Source organism: Sus scrofa, chromosome 1 (genome assembly GCF_054392235.1).
Source record: "Sus scrofa isolate SSC_HxYL_T2T_F1_AM1 chromosome 1, Sscrofa_HxYL_maternal_Yorkshire_Landrace_v2.0, whole genome shotgun sequence".
NCBI classification, from domain to species: Eukaryota; Metazoa; Chordata; class Mammalia; order Artiodactyla; family Suidae; genus Sus; species Sus scrofa.
Window position 1 is genome coordinate 234,234,921 of NC_139383.1, and position 18,424 is coordinate 234,253,344.

At 44.1% G+C, this 18,424-nt stretch overlaps 1 protein-coding gene across 4 annotated transcripts in view; it reads left to right on the top strand.

Moving 5' to 3' along the window:
• The first annotated feature begins 3,550 nt into the window (after nucleotides 1-3,550).
• Nucleotides 3,551-18,424, top strand: part of MAMDC2 (MAM domain containing 2) — a 163,163-nt gene continuing 148,289 nt past the window's right edge. For 3 of the 4 annotated variants that reach the window (XR_014823538.1, XR_014823552.1, XR_014823561.1), the window contains exons 1-2: nucleotides 3,579-3,857; nucleotides 4,198-4,311. Coding sequence is in view for 1 of the 4 variants with exons in the window: in NM_001244983.2 (NP_001231912.2) it covers nucleotides 3,824-3,857; nucleotides 4,198-4,311 (148 nt within the window). In the remaining 3 variants the exon portion in view is untranslated. 4 annotated transcript variants of the gene reach the window in all.

Sequence of the window (18,424 nt, forward strand, 5' to 3'; positions counted from 1 at the left end):
TGGCCTTTTCCCAAGTGATGGGGTAGTGAACAGTTGTATGGCTTCATAATTGGGGATGGAAGGAAGGGGTTGACACATGTAGTTTCTAGGCTTTCTGGATTCCTTCCTTGGCCCTCTTCCTATACAATAATCCTTTCTCTTCTCTGTAAAATGTCTGTGGTGGACACTGATGTGCTCCACAGCTCCTCCTTCGAGGAAGGACTTGTCCCATCTGCTGGGCGTATTGTCATCAAATAGTCTTTAGCCATCAGCCCCTGTGGGTTGGCCTCTCTGTGGGCCACATCCAGTGACAGATGGAGGTGGCATGCAAAGTGGCCAGCCATTTCAGCCTAACATGGGGCAAGTCAGATTGCCATTAAACTCTAGAGTTCCCTGTGGAGTCAAAAGAGGCTTCCAGGGATGCACACCGCACTGTCACTTCTCCTCCAGCTCAGTCCTGCTTCCCCCCATGCACTTCCACAGGAGTTGATCCCAAGGGCACCCCCTAGTGAATGTCCTGCATGCTAAACTCCAAGTCAGGGTCTGCTCCCCAGAACTCCAAACCTGCCATTGTGAAAGGGTCATCTGTTCCACGGATTGTGCAATTACATGTGAAGAAATAATTTTACTCCAACTAATTTTGCACTGAGGTGTAATGATTAGGTTTCCCATAGGTGGCGACAAGTGATGAAACCTTTAAGTATTATATTTTTATTTTTTTATTTTATATATATATATATTTTAAAAATATTTATTTATTTATTGTCTTTTTAGGGCTGCACCCGCAGCACATGGAGATTCCCAGGCTAGGGGTCCAATCGAAGCTACAGCTGCTGGCCTTCGCTGCAGTCAGAGCCACAACAATGCAGGATCTGAGCCGAGTCTGAGACCTACACCACAGCTCACAGCAATGCTAGATCCTTAACCCACTGAGCAAGGACAGGGATCAAACCCACAACCTTATGGTTTCTAGTCGGATTCGTTTCTGCTGCGCCCTGACGGGAACTCTGAGTATTACATTTTTAAATTTTTGGATATTTCTTTAGGGCTTTGAACTTTTTCATTTTCCTATCATGCAAATGAATATAAAGCAATCTGAACGCTTTGGAATACTCTATAGATGCCTGGGAAAAGAGCACCATTTGATAGCTGCTGAAAATCTGTTTAGTTGAAAATAGTGTTTTGAAATTTCAGTGGGATTCACGGCTATTTTAAAATTTTTAATTAAGTAATTTGATGAAATTCATCATATATTTAGCACTAGCTGTGAGTAAAAAAGTCAAATAAGAAAGACAAGGAATACAGGCCACTGTAGAGAAGATAAGCTTTTGGAACGAAGCCGATCTGGATATGAGTCTTATCTCTACCACTTGCTGTCACTGAACTCTGCACTTCAGTTTCCCCATCTGTTAAATGGGGATAGTAATGATGCATCTCTCATAGAGGCTTTGACAAAGTTAAATGAGATTATCTAAAATGTTTATAATAGAAAACATAATAAATGTTATTAACATTAGCTACTCTCTGAGGCAAAGCATATAAACACACATTAAACGAATTTTAGATCACTTGAATCATTGCCTACAGAAAATTCATAAAAACTTGTTTAAACTTATTTTAAAAGCATCCGGGAGCTTTTTCTTATTAGAGTGAAGGCTTTTAACTCTTCTAATCATAAAGGTGACATCTGAAGTGACATCTAAGACCTGGAGGTAGTGCAGACCTAAGTCACATGAGTCCCAGGAAGAGGTTTTCAAATGGAGGGTACAGTCAGTGTGAAGTTCTGAGCTAGACTGTGTTTGAGGACCAGCCTGGAGGGCTGGAGGGGAGTAAGCAGGGCAGATGAGGTCAGAGATATAAGGGGACAAGGACAGGTTTTTTAGGACCTGGTAGGTCATTGTGAAGAGTTTGGATTTTGCTAGATGATTGATGGAGTTGTTAGGAGTCTAGAGCCAAGGAGTGACATGGCCTAATTTCTGTGCTAAAAGGATGCCCTGACTGCTGTGTTAAGAATGGAGTGGAGGTGTGCAAGGCAGAAGAAGCAACGAGACCACCATTAGGAGCTCCTGCAGCATCCCTTGCAAACAGCTGTGGTGGCTTGGATCAGGGCAGTCACCATGGGCATGGTGCATGGTCAGTACCTGCTATGTTTTGAATCCCGAACTAACAGAATTTGGCAATGTCTTGAGAGGAAGAGAAGTGTCAAAAATAACTCTAAGTATGTTGTCCTGAGGAACTGGAAGAGAAAGCTTCCTTTAACTGAGATAGGAAGATGCAGGGGAGAGGCAGGTTTGGGAAGGAATATGAAGTGTTCATGCTGGGACCTGTTAAGTATGAGATAGCTCTTAAGCATCCATATGAAAATGTAGAGGTGGCAGTGAGATAGGAGAGTCTGGAGGAAGTGAGCCATCTGGACTAGAAGTTGATACATTAGGGCGTTATCAGGCTAGAGTTGGTGTTCCAAATTATGAGACTGGATGAAATCACTGAGGAAGTGAGGTGAGAAGGAAACTGGAGGTGAAAGGACAGAACATGGAGGCAACCCCAGTATCCAAGGGTCAGAGAGAGAAAAACAGCAAAGGAGAAGGAGCTGCCAATGAAAGACAATGAAAACAAGGAGAGTCTGGAAACCAGGTGAAAGCATGTGATGGTTGAACAGGAATTTTTTAGGCCAATGGTCTTCAAAGCAGCCCCAGACTAGCACCATCAGCACCTGGAAACTTGTTAGGCATGTGCAGAATGTTGCCCGACCCCCCCACCCCCACCCCAGATCTATTGAATCAGAAACTCTGATGGCGGGCTTCTGATACCCTAAAATTTGAGAACCTTTGCCCTAGGCGTAAAACTGCCTACCCCAAATTATAAAGTGCATTAAGAAGATACCCCCCCCCCATCACCACTTTCTTTACAGGAAGAGAATATTTTTAAAGACCCACTTAGTGCTCAAAGCACATTTGTAGCAAATGGATAGTTCATAGTAACCCCTTCCCTGAGACCACTAACCCCACCCCCCACATCCCAATTTAGAAACCTACTAATTTATCATGGCTTTTTGGAGAGGAGGAATGCCCCCATTTCGCCGGACAGAGGGAATGCTGAGCACCAGGCATGCCAGACATTCCACTGCTAAATAAAAGGGAGGAGGGTCCCAAGGTTAGCATTAAGGGGCCATAAACCTTGAAACTCCTGAGATATAAAGCTTATTCTACTTTCCAAAATTTCCCCTAAGTTTTCTTAAGAGAATTCTACCCTCTTCTTTTGGGGGGGAGAAAAGGGTTTAAAATTAGGGCCAGCCATCCAGCACTGGCATTCCAGATACAGGGAGGCTGTCCCCAGAAATAAGCCGGTTCCCACCACGCACGGATGGGCGGGGCGGGCGCGCCTCCAGTCCCAACCCAGCCGAGGGACTCCCAGGAGACCTGCCCTCTCCAGTGTCTGCCTGGGGTCTGGTCCCAAGCTTTAAAAATCCGAGCCCTGGCACCGCATCCCAACTTCTCTTCTCCTAGCCAGTCCTGGCTGGTTTTTCAAAAGTGTGCAGTTGTCTCCTCCCCGCCCAGCCCCGTCCGCGCCCAGGACCAGCTGTGTGGCCGGCCGGCTTCACTTGGGACGCGGTCTGCCTCGCGGCTGCTCCAGAACAAGCGGCGCTTACTGTTCAGGCACCTTCGGCTTTCCGCTCAGCTTCGGGGCTGCTTTGCAAAGTTGGGCAGCTCGGAGCGTGCGCTTTGCCTCTGACTTCTCCCTCCCCTGGTTCCAGGAGCCCCCACTTCCCACGCTCCTTCCAGCGGGAGCAGCCTGTCCCAGCGGGTTGGCGGCTCGCAAACCTGTCCAGTCCTCCTCTTCGACCATGCTGTTCAGGGGCATCTTCCTGGCCGTGCAAGGTAAGGCCTAGACCCGGAGGGCACCCCTGGGGAGGCACTCGCACTCTCGTCACCCGCTCCCAATCCTTCAGCCCTGGTTGGGCTCGCGGTCCTGGGCTGGGCCGTCCGAGAGCTCACATGGATCCATCTCCACAGCAGTGAACTTCCCTCCGCGAGCCTAGCGAGTGCGCACGGGTCGTGCAGTGGAAGCGCCCTGGGCGGGGGTGGCAATAGTGCATCCCTCTCTCGCCCCCTCCTGCTGCCTTCCTCCACTTTCACCAGGTAGTTCGCCCGGGGTGCCCTGAGTTGGTGCAGAAGCTCTCCGGACGGAGCCTGAATTGAAACCCTTTTGTGCCCGCAGCCCTGCAGCTTGCCGGTGCCCTGGACCTGCCCGCAGGGTCCTGCTCCTTCGAAGAGAGCACCTGCGGCTTTGACTCGGTGTTCGAGTTCTTGCCATGGATTTTGAATGAGGAAGGTAAGGGGGGTCAGACTGCAGGGACCTGAGGTGAAACTTTCCTTTTTGCTGTTTGGCTCTTTCACGTGGCTAATGTTTTTATCTTGGAGTTTAATATTCTCCGGAGGAAAAATATGAGTCATGGGATCATCCTTCCAACCCTCAGCTGTGTTGCAAGGATGGCTAAGGAAGAGATGGGGGCGGGGTTGGGGGGGCGTCCTTTGTTTACCTGGCCTGAGGGTAGAAGCGCTGAGATTTGCCCCTCCCCCCACTCCCTAATGGAAGGGCTAAACCGGGCAGAGCTGATAATTATATCCCAGGAGCTGTGCGCTCTGCAGCAGATCGACAGCCTCTCTGGTCCTTAGCAGACACCTCTGCGAGCTGGGAAAGCTGGGTGGGGCTGGTTCTTTTCCCACCCTGCCGAAATGGTGCCCTAATTCTGTGATGAGGTCTCAGTGCTAAACCTCACATTTATGTTGTGCTTGACAGCGTTTTGTTGCATGACATCATCCTCACATTATTGTTATATTTATAATCCAGCACTTGGCAAAAGAGGAAACCAAGTCCGTGTCTGTGTGCAGTTGAGGTCACTCAGCTGGCTGGTATTGGGCATTGCCTCACCACTCATAGGGTTCATGTTCTAGTGGCAAAGTTTAAATGTGGGATCTTCAGACATTGCTTCTTGCCCTTCATTTATTCAGTGAAAAATAAGTAGTTCTCCAGTGCCTCAGAGCAGACCCTTGGAATCCCTTCTTTTCTTTATCTCCCACCTCTGCCTCTCCATTTAGAAGCCTGCTGCCCTAGGCCCCTGGGACTGAGATATAACTTCCTTTTAAAACCACAGCAGCATAAAGGAGGTCAGTTAACCTCCTTCCCCCCTCAGCTGTCCTCAGGCCCCCAGATTATCTAATATCCCTGGAGAATATTGGAACCCAGAATCCCTGCTTAGGATGTACGAACTGTCATCACAGCCTTTTTGCCTCCAGCTTCTGGTTGGGGCTTTGCATACATTAGCTTCTCTGACACTGGCAGGGTGGTGATGTTAGCCCCATTCTCAGAGGAGGGAGTCTCTGTTTTAGAATATTTGAGTGGCTGGCAAGCATCCCATAGTATCCATCAGTGGCCAGCTCTGAGTTGACTAGTTTGGGGAAGAACAGGAGGGAATTCCTCAGAGGTAATCTTTATTTATTGCCAAGAATTGCCAGACCTTTACTACAGTGTATTTAGAGGTAACTGGGAAAAAGTCAATTCCTAATTTATTATTTGAGGGACTCCTACCTTGCTGATCACCTTAGGGAAATCTCTTTCAGCTCCCCACCTCAGCCTTTTCCCTGTTCTGGTTGTGTGTGAAGCATTTGGAGCAATGGCCTGACTGGGAACATGTGACTGGCTTTGGAGAGAATTACTCTCTATCACAGTGCTTCTCAGACTTTGGTTGCATCTAAGTTACCTGGTGGATGTGTTAAGATACAGATTGCTGAGCCCCAGCTCTGAGTTTCAGAATCTGTGGGTCTGGGATGGGGTTCAAGAATTTGTATTTCTAACAAGTTCCCAGGTGATACTGCAGTGCTGGTCTGCAGATCATACTTTCCCATGATAACCGCAGACCTTTCTCATGTTTAGACACACACACACACACACACACGCTACTCCTGCCAGTGGTCCTGCACAGAACTGGGCTAGGGTGAAAGAGCCATTTGCATGCCCTATACACCCCTCTTGTCTCACCATAGTCTGGTGAGAAATTAACATCACTCCTTCATCCAGGAATCTCAGTCCTGTGCCCCCATCGCCAGCCCTCTGTTGGGATGGTGGCCCCCTGGCCGCCTGCTCCTGGGTCAGTGGGCATGCACAGCCTGCTGAACTGGACTGCAGCCCAGACCCACAGGAAGTGCTCTGTGCTGAGTTGGCACCTCTGCACCAGTGGCAGTTGAACAGTGCCCCTCCAGGAAAACAGCAAGATGCTTATACGGAAAGGTGATTGTGGTTTATAGCATAATGAAGGCACTGTTGTGTTCCGTTTTGCTTTCTTTCTGCTAACAGCCACTACTTTCTGGCTCAGGGCTGGGACTACCGGCTTGGCTGGGGGAAGTTAATTCATTCTCCTCTGAGCAGTCCTGGAGAAGCAGGCGGGTTAGGCTTCTATGGTTACAGATCTCGTTTTTCAGAAGCCAGAACTTGGGCATAACAGTCCTCTCCAGAGGTGCAGTGAGGTAGGTGTGTGCCAGCTGTTGCGGTTGCCCACTAAGAAGCCATCACTAAGAATTTCCATTATATACCCATGGCTAGGTTGGTGAATTAAAGATAATAAAATTGTCCCAGGCTGAAATTTGGCAGACTCTTCACAAGCCTCTTGCAAATTTACCTCATCTGGCTGCAAAAACCTTTGGAACAGATTCCCACCACCTCTGTGTATTGTATGGTGGCACAGAAAGTTGTAGGTTTCAGAGAGTCTTGCCCACAAGTATTGGGAATGCAGATGCCATTTTCTAGACGTCCTTGGTCAGTAGGTTAATTTCCAGTGGAGGGATTAATGCTAACGCCCAGTGAAGGGAGTTAAGTAGGGGAACAAATCTGCCAATTAGAATTTCATTACAGGAGATTCAAATTGGGAGTAGTTGTCTCAAAATACCTCCCAGCTGCCCCAAATTGTATTTGAGATCTGCTTCTTTGGTTTACTTAGAGTTTTAGTTCTCTAAGCCTCTCCATTTGCAATAACAGTGTTCCAGTGTCCCTAGCTCATGGCCATTTTGAAATAAGCTTGGTCTCCACTGGGCACAGAATGGATGAGTCTCTTCTTTTTTTTTTTGCTTTTTAGGGCCACAGGTGTGGCATATGAAAATTCCCAGGCTAGGGGTCAAATTGAATCTGCAACCGCTGGCCTACACTATAGCCACAGCAATGTAAGATACGGGCCGCATCTGTGACCTACACCACAGCTCACAGCAACGCAGATCCTTAACCCACCGAGCAAAGCCAGGGATAGAACCCACATCCTCATGGATCCTAGTCATTTTTGCTACCACTGAGCCACGACGGGAACTCCCCAGATAAGTCTTGACAAGGCAGTGTACTAACTTAGGTTGTGGACCACATGGAAGGCACCCCCAGGGACAGAGAGTGGCACCAGAACAGGTGACCAGAGCTGCAACCTAGCCCTCTCTACTTTCCAGTTTTGCCAGTGTGGCCTTGTTTTCTTGATTTCCCACCATGGTTTAGGTAGAATAATATTTTAATTTTCTCTCACTTGTCAAGGCAAGCAAGATTATGCCAGGATCAAACTTTGAACTCACCTCTAAATTTTAGGTTTAAATTAAATCCTGGAGAGAAGGGCTCTTTTTTCTTTTTTTGCTATTTTATGGTAACACCCGCAGCCTATGGAGGTTTCCAGGCTAGGTGTCAAATCAGAGCCATAGCCTCTGGCCTGTGCCACAGCCACAGCAATGCCAGATCTGAGCTGCATCTGTGACCTACACCACAGCTCAGGGCAACACTGGATCCTTAATCCACTGAGCAAGGCAAGGGATCAAACCCGCATCCCCATGGATCTTAGTCAGGTTTGCTCCCCACTGAGCCATGAAGGGAACTCCAGAAAAGGGCTCTATTTTATCCTATAAAAATCCTCTTTATTCATTTATCATCTAAAAAAATCTCCTTTATCCGTTCACATTTCAGAGAATACCGGAACCCCTTTGAACAGTGGTCCTCAGCTGAAATCAAGATTGTTGGTTCCTTTTCTCCATTGCCAGCTGTGGGGGCAGAAGCCCTTTGGCGCAGGATTCTTGGAGACTGTAAAGTTGGCCTCATATCAGAATAGTCACAATTCATATTAGTCATCAGATGGCTTTTGGCTTCACTCTAATTTTGGACACCTTGGTTTAGCATCTTTTAACCTGGCTCTGTGAGGAAGCCATTGGAGGAAGTGAGGGAGGGAAGGAAGGGGTAAAATCCAAATCCAGGTACTTCTCCTTAATTAGAAATTTGGAACACTAAGCCACCCCAGAAAGGAAGGTAGTTGTGGAAATAGGCCAGGTTAAGAGATGGTTTTTTGTTTTAAAGGAAATTCAAAGCACTTGTCATAGGGAAGGCATTTTTTTTCCCCCTACAGCAGTGGGGGTCAGAGTTTGAGAAATTGCCTAATACAGGAAGAGTTTGGATGGTATTTGTACCTCAGAGGAAGGAATGGTATATGAGGCAGGCTGGCCAGCTAGAAGTTCAGCATAACCAAAGGGGTGGGCATGATTTAGGGAGTGGTAGAGTGAGCCAAAATCTCAGGGTAAGTCCATGCGTGTTCCTGTTCCTGGCACCCCCTTTCTTTACCCCAACCCTTTCCTTCTCTCTAAAGGCCACTTTTGGTCTCTTGGCCAGCTGAGTTTCAGTTCTTCCCTCAGTCATGTGCTAGTTATTATTAATAAATCTTGCCTGATATTTCTTGAGGCCCAGCTAGAGCCAAAAGTCTGGCCAGAGTCCCAAGGGGCCTTTCTGGAGGAGGAGGAGCAGTCCTCTCTTTTTCTGACTTACAGCTCTTTTCCTGGGGGGACAACTCAGCATCCCACCATGATACCAGGAGGTCATCAGGCAATTCCCACCCTGCTAGAACATTCATTGCCTCTGCTTGTTGGTCCCTTGACACTGTCTGTGGAGAAACACAGTCCGCATGGGAGCAACATGAGTCTGGGGTGTTCTTCACCTGCCTCTCGGAGAAACAGCTGACCCCAGGAATAGGCCAAGCTCTTCTTGCAGCATCACGTGGCATTTCCCCCTCCCGCCCTGGCTGCTACTGAGGTCAGGTCAAACCTGGCTCGAGTGATCCGTGCCTGAACATGGCATTGGTTCTGCCCTGGCTCCGCCTGAATCCTAGATCCCAAGCTGGGCCTTAAAGTTCATCTAGTACAACTTCCTCATTTTACGGAGGAGCACACTGGGGTCCAGACAGGCTGTCAGGCAGGGTCATTGATCAAGTCAGTGGCAACCCGGGGCCGGGGCCTCATTTTCTAGGCCCTTCACCTGTTTTTTCCTCTACCATTGCTGCCTATCTCCTAACTTCTTTGTCTCTACCCCATCCTGGACCTTGAAGCTTCAGTGTGTTATTGAGACTCTTTAACATGTTAGAAACTCTTCCCAGGACATCTGATTATATTTCATTCACGTGGAAGAACACGGGTTCCAAAGGTGCAGTGCTTTGGGCCTACCAAACCTGTAAGACACTGTAATTTATGCCAACTGTGCATTTATTGACTCATTCAGATGTCTAAGGATCCCACCTGCCTGCCATCTTCAGCATATAGTAGAGATCCTGGTATGAAATAGATGCTTAATAAGTATTTGCTGAATAAATGAATTTGCTGAAGGCTTAAATTCAATACTGAATGATTAAAAGTCCTTAGGCATTTTTGTGTGTGCCCCTGATTCATTCTGCCTCTTCAAACGTAGTTTCTTAGCCTAAGAAACAATGTAAGCCTTGAGGTTAGTATGAACTCTGGGGCTGGACAGCTTGGGTTAGAATCCAAGTGCCACACACTTTCATGTTGTGTGACTTGGGGCGAGTTATTTAACCCCTCTGTGTCTCAGTTTCCTTGACTATAAAATGAAGATAATAAAAGCATGTATCTCATAAGGTTGTTGTGAAGCTTAATTATATTAATACATTTAACATGTAGTGAGCACTTTATACACATACCCTACTATTATTACTACTTACTGTGACTAGTTTTGTATTTTATCAAACATTATTTCTTCGATTCAGACAACTTTCCAACACCACTTCTGAATTGCTCAGGAGAGTATGTTTTTCTCTTCATTATAGTTTTGACATTCGTTCTTTAGTCCACCCAGAGGAAGAGCTTTTCTTTTCTTATTGTTTGGCTCTGCTTTAGGCATCTGTTAGCCTCTTGGGTGATCTTTCCCGTGGCTGCTTAAGTGTGGATGTGAAGGGATATGACCAAGTTTAATAGTCTCTCCCTATGACTTAGACTTTTTTCTCTATAAATTCTTGGGTTTTGTTTGTTGTTTTGTTGTGTTTCCTGGCTGCACCCATGGCATATGGAAGTTCCTGGGCCAGGGATCAAATCTGAGCCGCAGCTCTGACATAGGTCACAGCTGTGGCAGTGCTTAACCTGCTTCAGGAACGCCTATAAATTCTTGGGTTTTGTCAGGAATGCTTTGCTCCCTGCTGCAGCCTCTTCTTCCATACTTAACTGTGTCACAGAGCTGGTGCCTCAGCATCAATCAGGCTCTGTGCTTGCTGGCATTGGTACCTTCTAGGAGACCTCTGATCTCTCATTGCCTAAGCTCTAGGGCAGGTTCCTATCTAAGCTCTAGGGCAGGTCTAGGGCAGCCTCCCTATCCATCAGTCTGAGTCCTCAGGGTCTCTTACCTGGCACCTCCACTTGGGACTTAACCTACCTGGACTAGTAATATCTGCCTGCTCTTCTCTGTCTTGACTGACTTCTCTGGACATAGGCTCTGTCGGGCCAGCCTCCTTCCTATCAAGGCCAACACTCGGTCTGGGTTCCTTCCTACACAACTCTGAGTTGTTAAATGGAAAATTGCTCCCCAGCTTCTGGCCTGATCCCCAATGAGATGCCTGTGGATTTAGGTGATGTTTTCCTTCTCATAATTACAGAAGTCATTTGTCACAATAAGTTAAGAGGAAAAAAGAAATTTCTTGTCATAGGACTTTTTGCTTTTATTGCCACCTTCAAATCTCTTAGCATACAGTCACCATGTTTTCTGAAGTTCATCTGGGGATATGGTATTCATAAAAAATCATGGTTCTTAAAATTACAGAACCTCTTGGTAGGTCACCCCAGCAGCAGTCCTACTTCTGTTGCTTATTAAACAATATTTGACTTTAAAGAATTTGAGTGAAGTGATAGACATCTCAATGTATAAGGCTAACAGATAGTTGAGCATGTCTTGGGCATCTTGGCTGGTCAACCCAGATTTTCCCATCTGTCAATTATCCTGCTACTATCCCTGAATTTCTCTTATGCTTGTCTCAGTCAACTCAATCATATAGATGTATTCATGCATTCAGATATCAGTTCTTGGAATGTTTAATTATGTGTTTAATTTTGTACACATGTAGGTATGTATATGGAGTACCTAGAGGAAAAAGGCAGTACTTAATGCAGAAGAGCACACTGCTGCTGATAAATGAGGGAATTATTAAAAGAGCAAGGAACTTTCACAGTGTACCAGAAATTTCTATCATATCCATTAGGCCATACCAAATGAAGCAAAGAATAATGTCTTACCTAATATCAACAAAGCTTTCATGACAAAGAATAAGAATTTAAAGAGAAATCCTCACACCTATGCATCTGACCAGTGGTTCTCAATCCTGACTGGATATTAAAATCACCTAAAAATTTCTTTAAAAATAGTTGTGTCCAGGGCCTACCCCAAGAGGTTCTGATTTACCTCTTCACATTTGGCCAGACGTGAAGCCAGACTTGGCTTTAACAAACAGACACTAACAAATGAACAAACTCCCTAGGAAATTCCAATATGTGGCCAAGGTTGAGGATAGCAATTAAAAGGATGGCCAGCTTCCCCCTGCTCCCTGCAACCAGATGAAAAAAAAGGAAAAAATATCCTCTTTTTAAGGATCCTTCAATAATTACCAATTGCCAGCAGGATAAAGTGCAAACTGCCTAGCTTGGCAGTCAAGGTCCTTCATGATTTGCCCCCACTTATATTCCTACTCTTCCCTCCTACAATCCCTGATGTGCCATCCACTCAACGGGCTCTTTACTTTCTTGTCTTCTTGCTCTATCTGTGCTATTCTCCACTTCTGTATTATTCTACTTTCTCCTTCCTTTGCTTCATCCTGGCCTTTTTAAATCTATCTGTATGGGAGTTCCCTTCGTGGCTCAGTGGAAGTGAATCTGACTAGCATCCATGAGGATGCAGGTTTGATCCCTGGCCTCGCTCAGTGGGTTAAGGATCTGGCATTGCCGTGAGCTGTGGTATAGGGGGCAGATACGGCTTGGATCTGGCATTGCTCTGGCTGTGGCTTAGGCTGGCAGCTACAGTTCTGATTCGACCCCTAGCCTGGGAACCTCAATATGTGGCAGATGTGGCCCTAAAAAGACAAAAAAAAAAAGTAAGTAAATAAATAAATCTATCTGTATCTGCATGGCTCTCTTTTGAAACATTCCCAAAGTTTCTCAAGTAAATGAACCTCTCCCTTCCCTTCCGGTCCTCCCTTCGCATGGCTCCCTTCACTCTCCACCTTGTAAATCTTCTTAGTGTAAGTCTTCTTATCGGAGTCCCCACCTCTTCACCTCATCAGAGTGGGACCTCTTTGAGAGCAGGGATCACATACTTCCCACACCACCTGACAAACTGTGGTAATCAACAAACACTTTGGATGTAATCAATCTAAAGCCCTTATTGAGATTGATTTTTTTTTCAAGATAGAAAACTCTTGACATTTATTTCCCCCTGTAGTGAAAGAGGTTGTGTTTAGTAGTCATTCTGACCATAGGACTTCAAAGACTTTGGAGGCTTCTGTTGTAATTTTGAAATCTAACAGTGAAGCAGTATTTCACCTTGCCTCATCAATACATGATCTGTTTCATCTCTGACATACCAGTGGACAGATAACCCTTGGATTATTTACCCATCAGAGCTGCCTGAATCCCTTGATCCTCTGCCATGACAAATAATCACTGTGCAACCTTGAGAGTGACACTGATTGGTCTAAAAAGAATTTTTGGCCACAGATGATCAGACTTTGAACTAGCTATTGAGAGCTGTTGTTTCCAAGAAATCAAGGATGAGACATCAGTAGTGCTCACCCTGGTGGGTAAGAGCAGGCAGGGCTATTTGTCTGTTCTGAAAAGAAGCTCTTGCACACTGATGTGATATATGAAGAGACCAAAGGATTAGGTGTTTTGATTAAGTGAGATCTGCCAGAATATTTTCCATTTTCTACTCTGTGAGACATTTATTTGTGTTTGGAGGGATCGTGAGGTTAAGAATAAAATAATAAAACAAGTGGTCTCATACCATAATTTCACAGTATCACGAATGAACATAGGTTTTACAGAAAATGCTTCTAAAGAACATTCATTCTATCAATACGCTTTAGAGTGCCTACTACCCATCAGGCACTATACTGGTTGTTGGAGTACCCAAAGTACATGGACTACATACACGGTCATGATCTCTGCCCTTTGTGGTTACCATAGACCAGTAGGAAGAAGTACACATCTGTAATTATGGTAGGAGCAAAAGGATTTGTGCATTAGACAAGGATCTTCATTGCAAACAGAATAAGTAGGCTGTTTAAATTAAGCAAAAAAGAAGTTTATTGGAAGGGTACCAGTTAGCTCTCAGAATCATCAGGAAGTTTAGAGAGCTAAATTTGGCTAACGGTAAAGAAATGCAATGTGGAGACAAGATCCTACTGGAGGAACTATTTTTGTGTCTTTGCTACTGGATATTTGTTACTGCACTTCTGGAACTGCCTGTTCATTATCCTGTAGACAACAAGTAGAGATATGGCTGCTATCTAGGCCAGTAGCTGGGAAGAGGGTTTATTTGGGGGGAGGGGATAAGATTGGCAAGGAGGAGGCCAATTAGGGAACTGTTCAGTGGTCCAGCTAAAAAAATGATGAGTACTTGAAATAGAAGAAGAGGAGGAGGGGTATGAGGAAGAGAATAAATAAAAGACCAGAAAGGGGACTAAATTGGCAGACTTGATTATTAATTGGGTGGGGGAGTGAGTCAGAGGGAGAGTAATTCCCAGATTTCTAGTTTGGGGAGCTGTTCGGTGGTGTCAAGAGTTAAGAGAAGCTCAAAAGGAACACTATGTTGGAGTTGAAGAAGGTGTGTTCAGTTTTGAGTTACCTGGAAAACATCTCAGGGCTTTGATGCAAAAATCTGAAGGTCAGGTACAGTCTGGGTAGGACTATGGCTCTGGGAGTCTTCAGTATAATGATAGTGGTTGAAATATTGAGCAGAGATAAGATCACCCAGAGAGACTACATGAAGTGGTAATTCCAAGAAGCTGAGAGTGGATCCTTAAATTCATGCTTAGGATTAGGCATAGGGAGGAAATGGTGGAAGCCATGAAACAGAAGGAGCTATACCTATCAGAGGAGAATTCAGAATGTGCAGGTCACAGAAGCCAAAGTAGATAGGAGTTTCACAAGGAGGATGTAAGCAACAGGTCCCAGTGCAGCAGAGAGGTGGGCACAGTATGACTCATTAGATGGAAGACAGGTGCAGTGTTGGTGGAGTGATGAGGACGGACTCTGAATGCCCTGGTGGAAGAAGGACAGAGAATATAAACAGATAGCAGAGTTCTCAGCAAAGAAGTTCAGATGTTCTTTCTCAGAGAGAGATTCGACCATACTTCCAAAGAAACTTGGAAGGAAAGATGTTTTGGTTTGGTTTTGTTTTGCTTAGATTTTTAGGAAGGGGAGACTTGAGCTTGTTTATGGAGTGAGAGGAAAGGATCGATAAAGAAAGAAGGTTCAGGAGAGAGGGGGGCTTCCTCACCAGCTTGGCACTAGACCCAGTTTTGACTTTGACAATTCAGAAACCTTAAGAACGTCCAGAGTTTTTTGACCCACTTGGTCCAAGAGCCCTCCACTGAGTGGCTTGATTAACACTGTAGTGTCAACTGCAAAATGTGTGAAATTTTATTTCTACTGCAAAGGCAGAGGACGTAGGTGACTGGGACGAAGTTAGGGTAGTTAGGAGGCATCCTGGAACTTATTTATTAAAAAGCAAAACCAAACCTTTTATAAGCTATAAGAGAATGTTTTGGGTGCAAGACATAGTATATTCTATTTCTGTTATAGGCACAGTTCCCAATGAGAAGTGTGAAGTGAAACCTAATGAGAATAGTTACATAATAGCTTCCTACCAGCTAGATTTGTGACCCCTAGGTAGCATTTCATGGTACCTGTTGAGTACATTTATTGTCATTGTCTATAACCTTCACAGCAGTCAACAATCCTGGAGGTGGTTGTTATCAACATTCTACAGATGAGGAAGTATGAGACACAGAGAGACTAAGGTAGCATGCCCAAGGCAACACAGAGAATTGGTATGTGGACCTAAGCCCATCTGGCTCCATAGAGTTGAGCCTCACTTGGCCCCAGGCTCCCTCATATCAGTGAATAGAATGATGCCTTTGTACTTCCAGAGGTTACCACTGAGGAAGACAGACCTGCAAGATTTATGCTTCCCTAGAGATAGTGGGAAAGCTCTGCAAAATACTGATGATGTCCCAACTTTCCAACTCCTCCCCCCAGGATCTAGGTACCAGGGTACCTGCCAGGTGGGGCTGAGCCTTTGGAACCAAGCAAGCATCAAGCCAAGATAGGGAACTATACTTTCACTTATTTTTTCCATAACAGATTAAAGTTTACTCCTGGAACCGTTTGAAGGATTCTCTTTGCAGTCCTCAGCATAATCTTGGCAGTGAACTTCAGGAAAACTTACAGCTTGACCTAAAATACTTTGGCAGTCTTAAGGAAAACTCCTAAACTTTGATTTCATCCATTCCTGCTGTGAAAGAATTAGAAGGGTACACAGACAAATGTGTTTTCACAAGCCAGTTGCCCTACTAGATAAGCAGTTTGGCACTTACTCATTCTATTACTCTTAACAGAATGGCAGTGTTGCTATACAGTGACATTATACAGTATTGTGATGTATAACTTAGCTCGACACTTAGAGAAATTTCCATTCCTTATTTGAAAAACTTTTGCCTCACTGCCAAAGAGAGTTGAAGTGTTATTTGGGGCCATGCTTGTAATGAAGATGACTTTAATATGCTTTAACTTCACCAGGAAGCTGCCTTCTTTGCTTACTGATATTTTATGACTAAGACCATATTGCCTGATACTATAATAAGTTTTCATTTTTAAGCTTCTACAGATTTTATCTAATTTTGTGACTTTATGAAAAATGGATAATAGATTGGAGTGTGTTTGAAGTCTGCTTTGACTCTGTATCAGCCCATTTTAAAATCTAAGCTTTATGGAAACCCTTTGGTTTTCTACTTATAAATCCTGAGAATTGGGACTAAGCATCTGAAATCACACCATTGTTTCTGAAAACTTCGTCCCTTTTTCACAAATTCGGATTTGGAAAATGTGCATTACACTTTAGTACCTCTCCCTCCCCTTTCTTTTCTCTTTTGGTCCCCCCTCCCCCTCCTGGCATATGGAGTTCCCAGGCCAGGGATAGAACCTGAGCTGCAGTTGTGACCTAAGCTGCAGTTGCAACAATGCCAGATCCTTAACCCAATGTGCCAGGCCAGGGATAGCACCTGTTCCAGTGCTCCCAAGATGCTGCTGATTCCATTGTGCCACAGTGGGAACTCCAGTACCTTTTTTTAAAAAGGATTTTTATTTTTTCTATTATAGCTGGTTTACAGTGTTCTGTCAATATTCTACTGTACAGCAGAGTGATCCAGTCACACATACATACATATATTCTTTTTCTCACATTATCCTCCATCATTTTTTTAAAAAAGAGTCAATGCTGAAGAGTAGACCCTTTGGAACTCACATTTGATACAGAGGAATAACTGGAAAAAAAACACTAATGTATCAGAAGTTATATGTTACCTCTGAAGATTTTCATCTTTGTTATCAACATAAAATAGTCAACAAGTTACCTACCTGTGATTCTCTACTGAATATTGTATAATAAAAGAGAAGTGATATAGAAGATAACATACTTAAGATTCAAAGTATTAACATGAGTCATGACTCATTTTTTTTTCTCTTCTGGTGTCATTGAGATATACCTGGCATACAGCACTGTAAGTTTAAGGTGTACAGCATGATGATTTGACATATATATCATGAAATTGTTACTCTAGTAAGTCTAGTGAATATTCATCTCATATGAATACAAAATAAAAGAAAAAGAAAAATTATTTTTCCTTGAGACTAGAACCCTTAGGATTTCCCCTCTTAACAACTTTCATATATAACATACGGCGGTGCTAATTGTATTTATCATGTTGAATACTACATCACTAATACTTATTTATCTTATAACTGGAAGTCTGTACCTTTTGACCCCCTTCACCCATTTCCCCTGCCCTGCAACCCCTGACTCTGGTGACTGCAAATCTGATCTCTTTTTCTATGAGTTTGTTTTTTGAAACATAATTGACCTATAACACTGCTAGTTCCTGTTGCACAACATAGTAACTTGATATTTTTGTACATTGAAGAAGGATCACCACACTTAAGTTTAGTTACCATCTGTCAGGATACGTAGATATTACATTATTATTTACTGTATTTCTCATGCTGTGTATTTTATCCCCATGACTCATTTATTTTGTAACTGAAGTTTGTACTCCTTAATCTCCCTTGCCTATTTTACTCATTTCCCACCCCCTCACCTATTTGTTGTCTGCATCTATGAGTCTGTTTCTGTTTTGTTCTGTTTATTCATTTGTTTCGTTTTTTAGAATTCTACATATAAGTGAAATCGTACTGTATTTGTCTTTCTCTGATGAATTTCATTTAGCATAATACCCTTCAGGTCCATCCATGTTGTCATAAATGGCAAGATTTCATTCTTTTTTATGGCTGAGTAATATTCCATTGGAGATAGATAGAGCTATATATACACACAGCACATCTCCTTTATCCATTCATTCATTGATAGGCCTTTAGGTTGCTTCCATATCTTGGCTGTTAGACATGCAAGATTCATTTTTTAATCTTAGGCTTGTGGAGTAGGACTTGCTTTCCATAGACATATGCTCTAAAGAGTGGTGAATGTAAAAGGAAACTCTGGTAGCTATAGAGCATAAATCCTAGGTCTTTAAAACCCACCCCCCGCCATTTAAAGGGCATATTAGTAATTATCAATGATGTCATGTTCAAGTTTGATTCAGGTGGCCGTCTTGTATGTCAGGTATGTCATTAAGTAACTTTTGAGAGAGGTAAGGGCAACCTGTGTGTTTAACAGTTGAAAGTGGACAACTTAGTTGTTAAGAAAGTTTTGTGTTACCTCAGAATATCCCTCAAGCCTCTTGCCTCTCCACAAAATTAGCTACTCAAGTAAAAATTGTTGGGATATTAAAAGGGTGTGAAATTGTGTATGTTTTTAATTAATTCCATTCATTTATTGTTTTGAT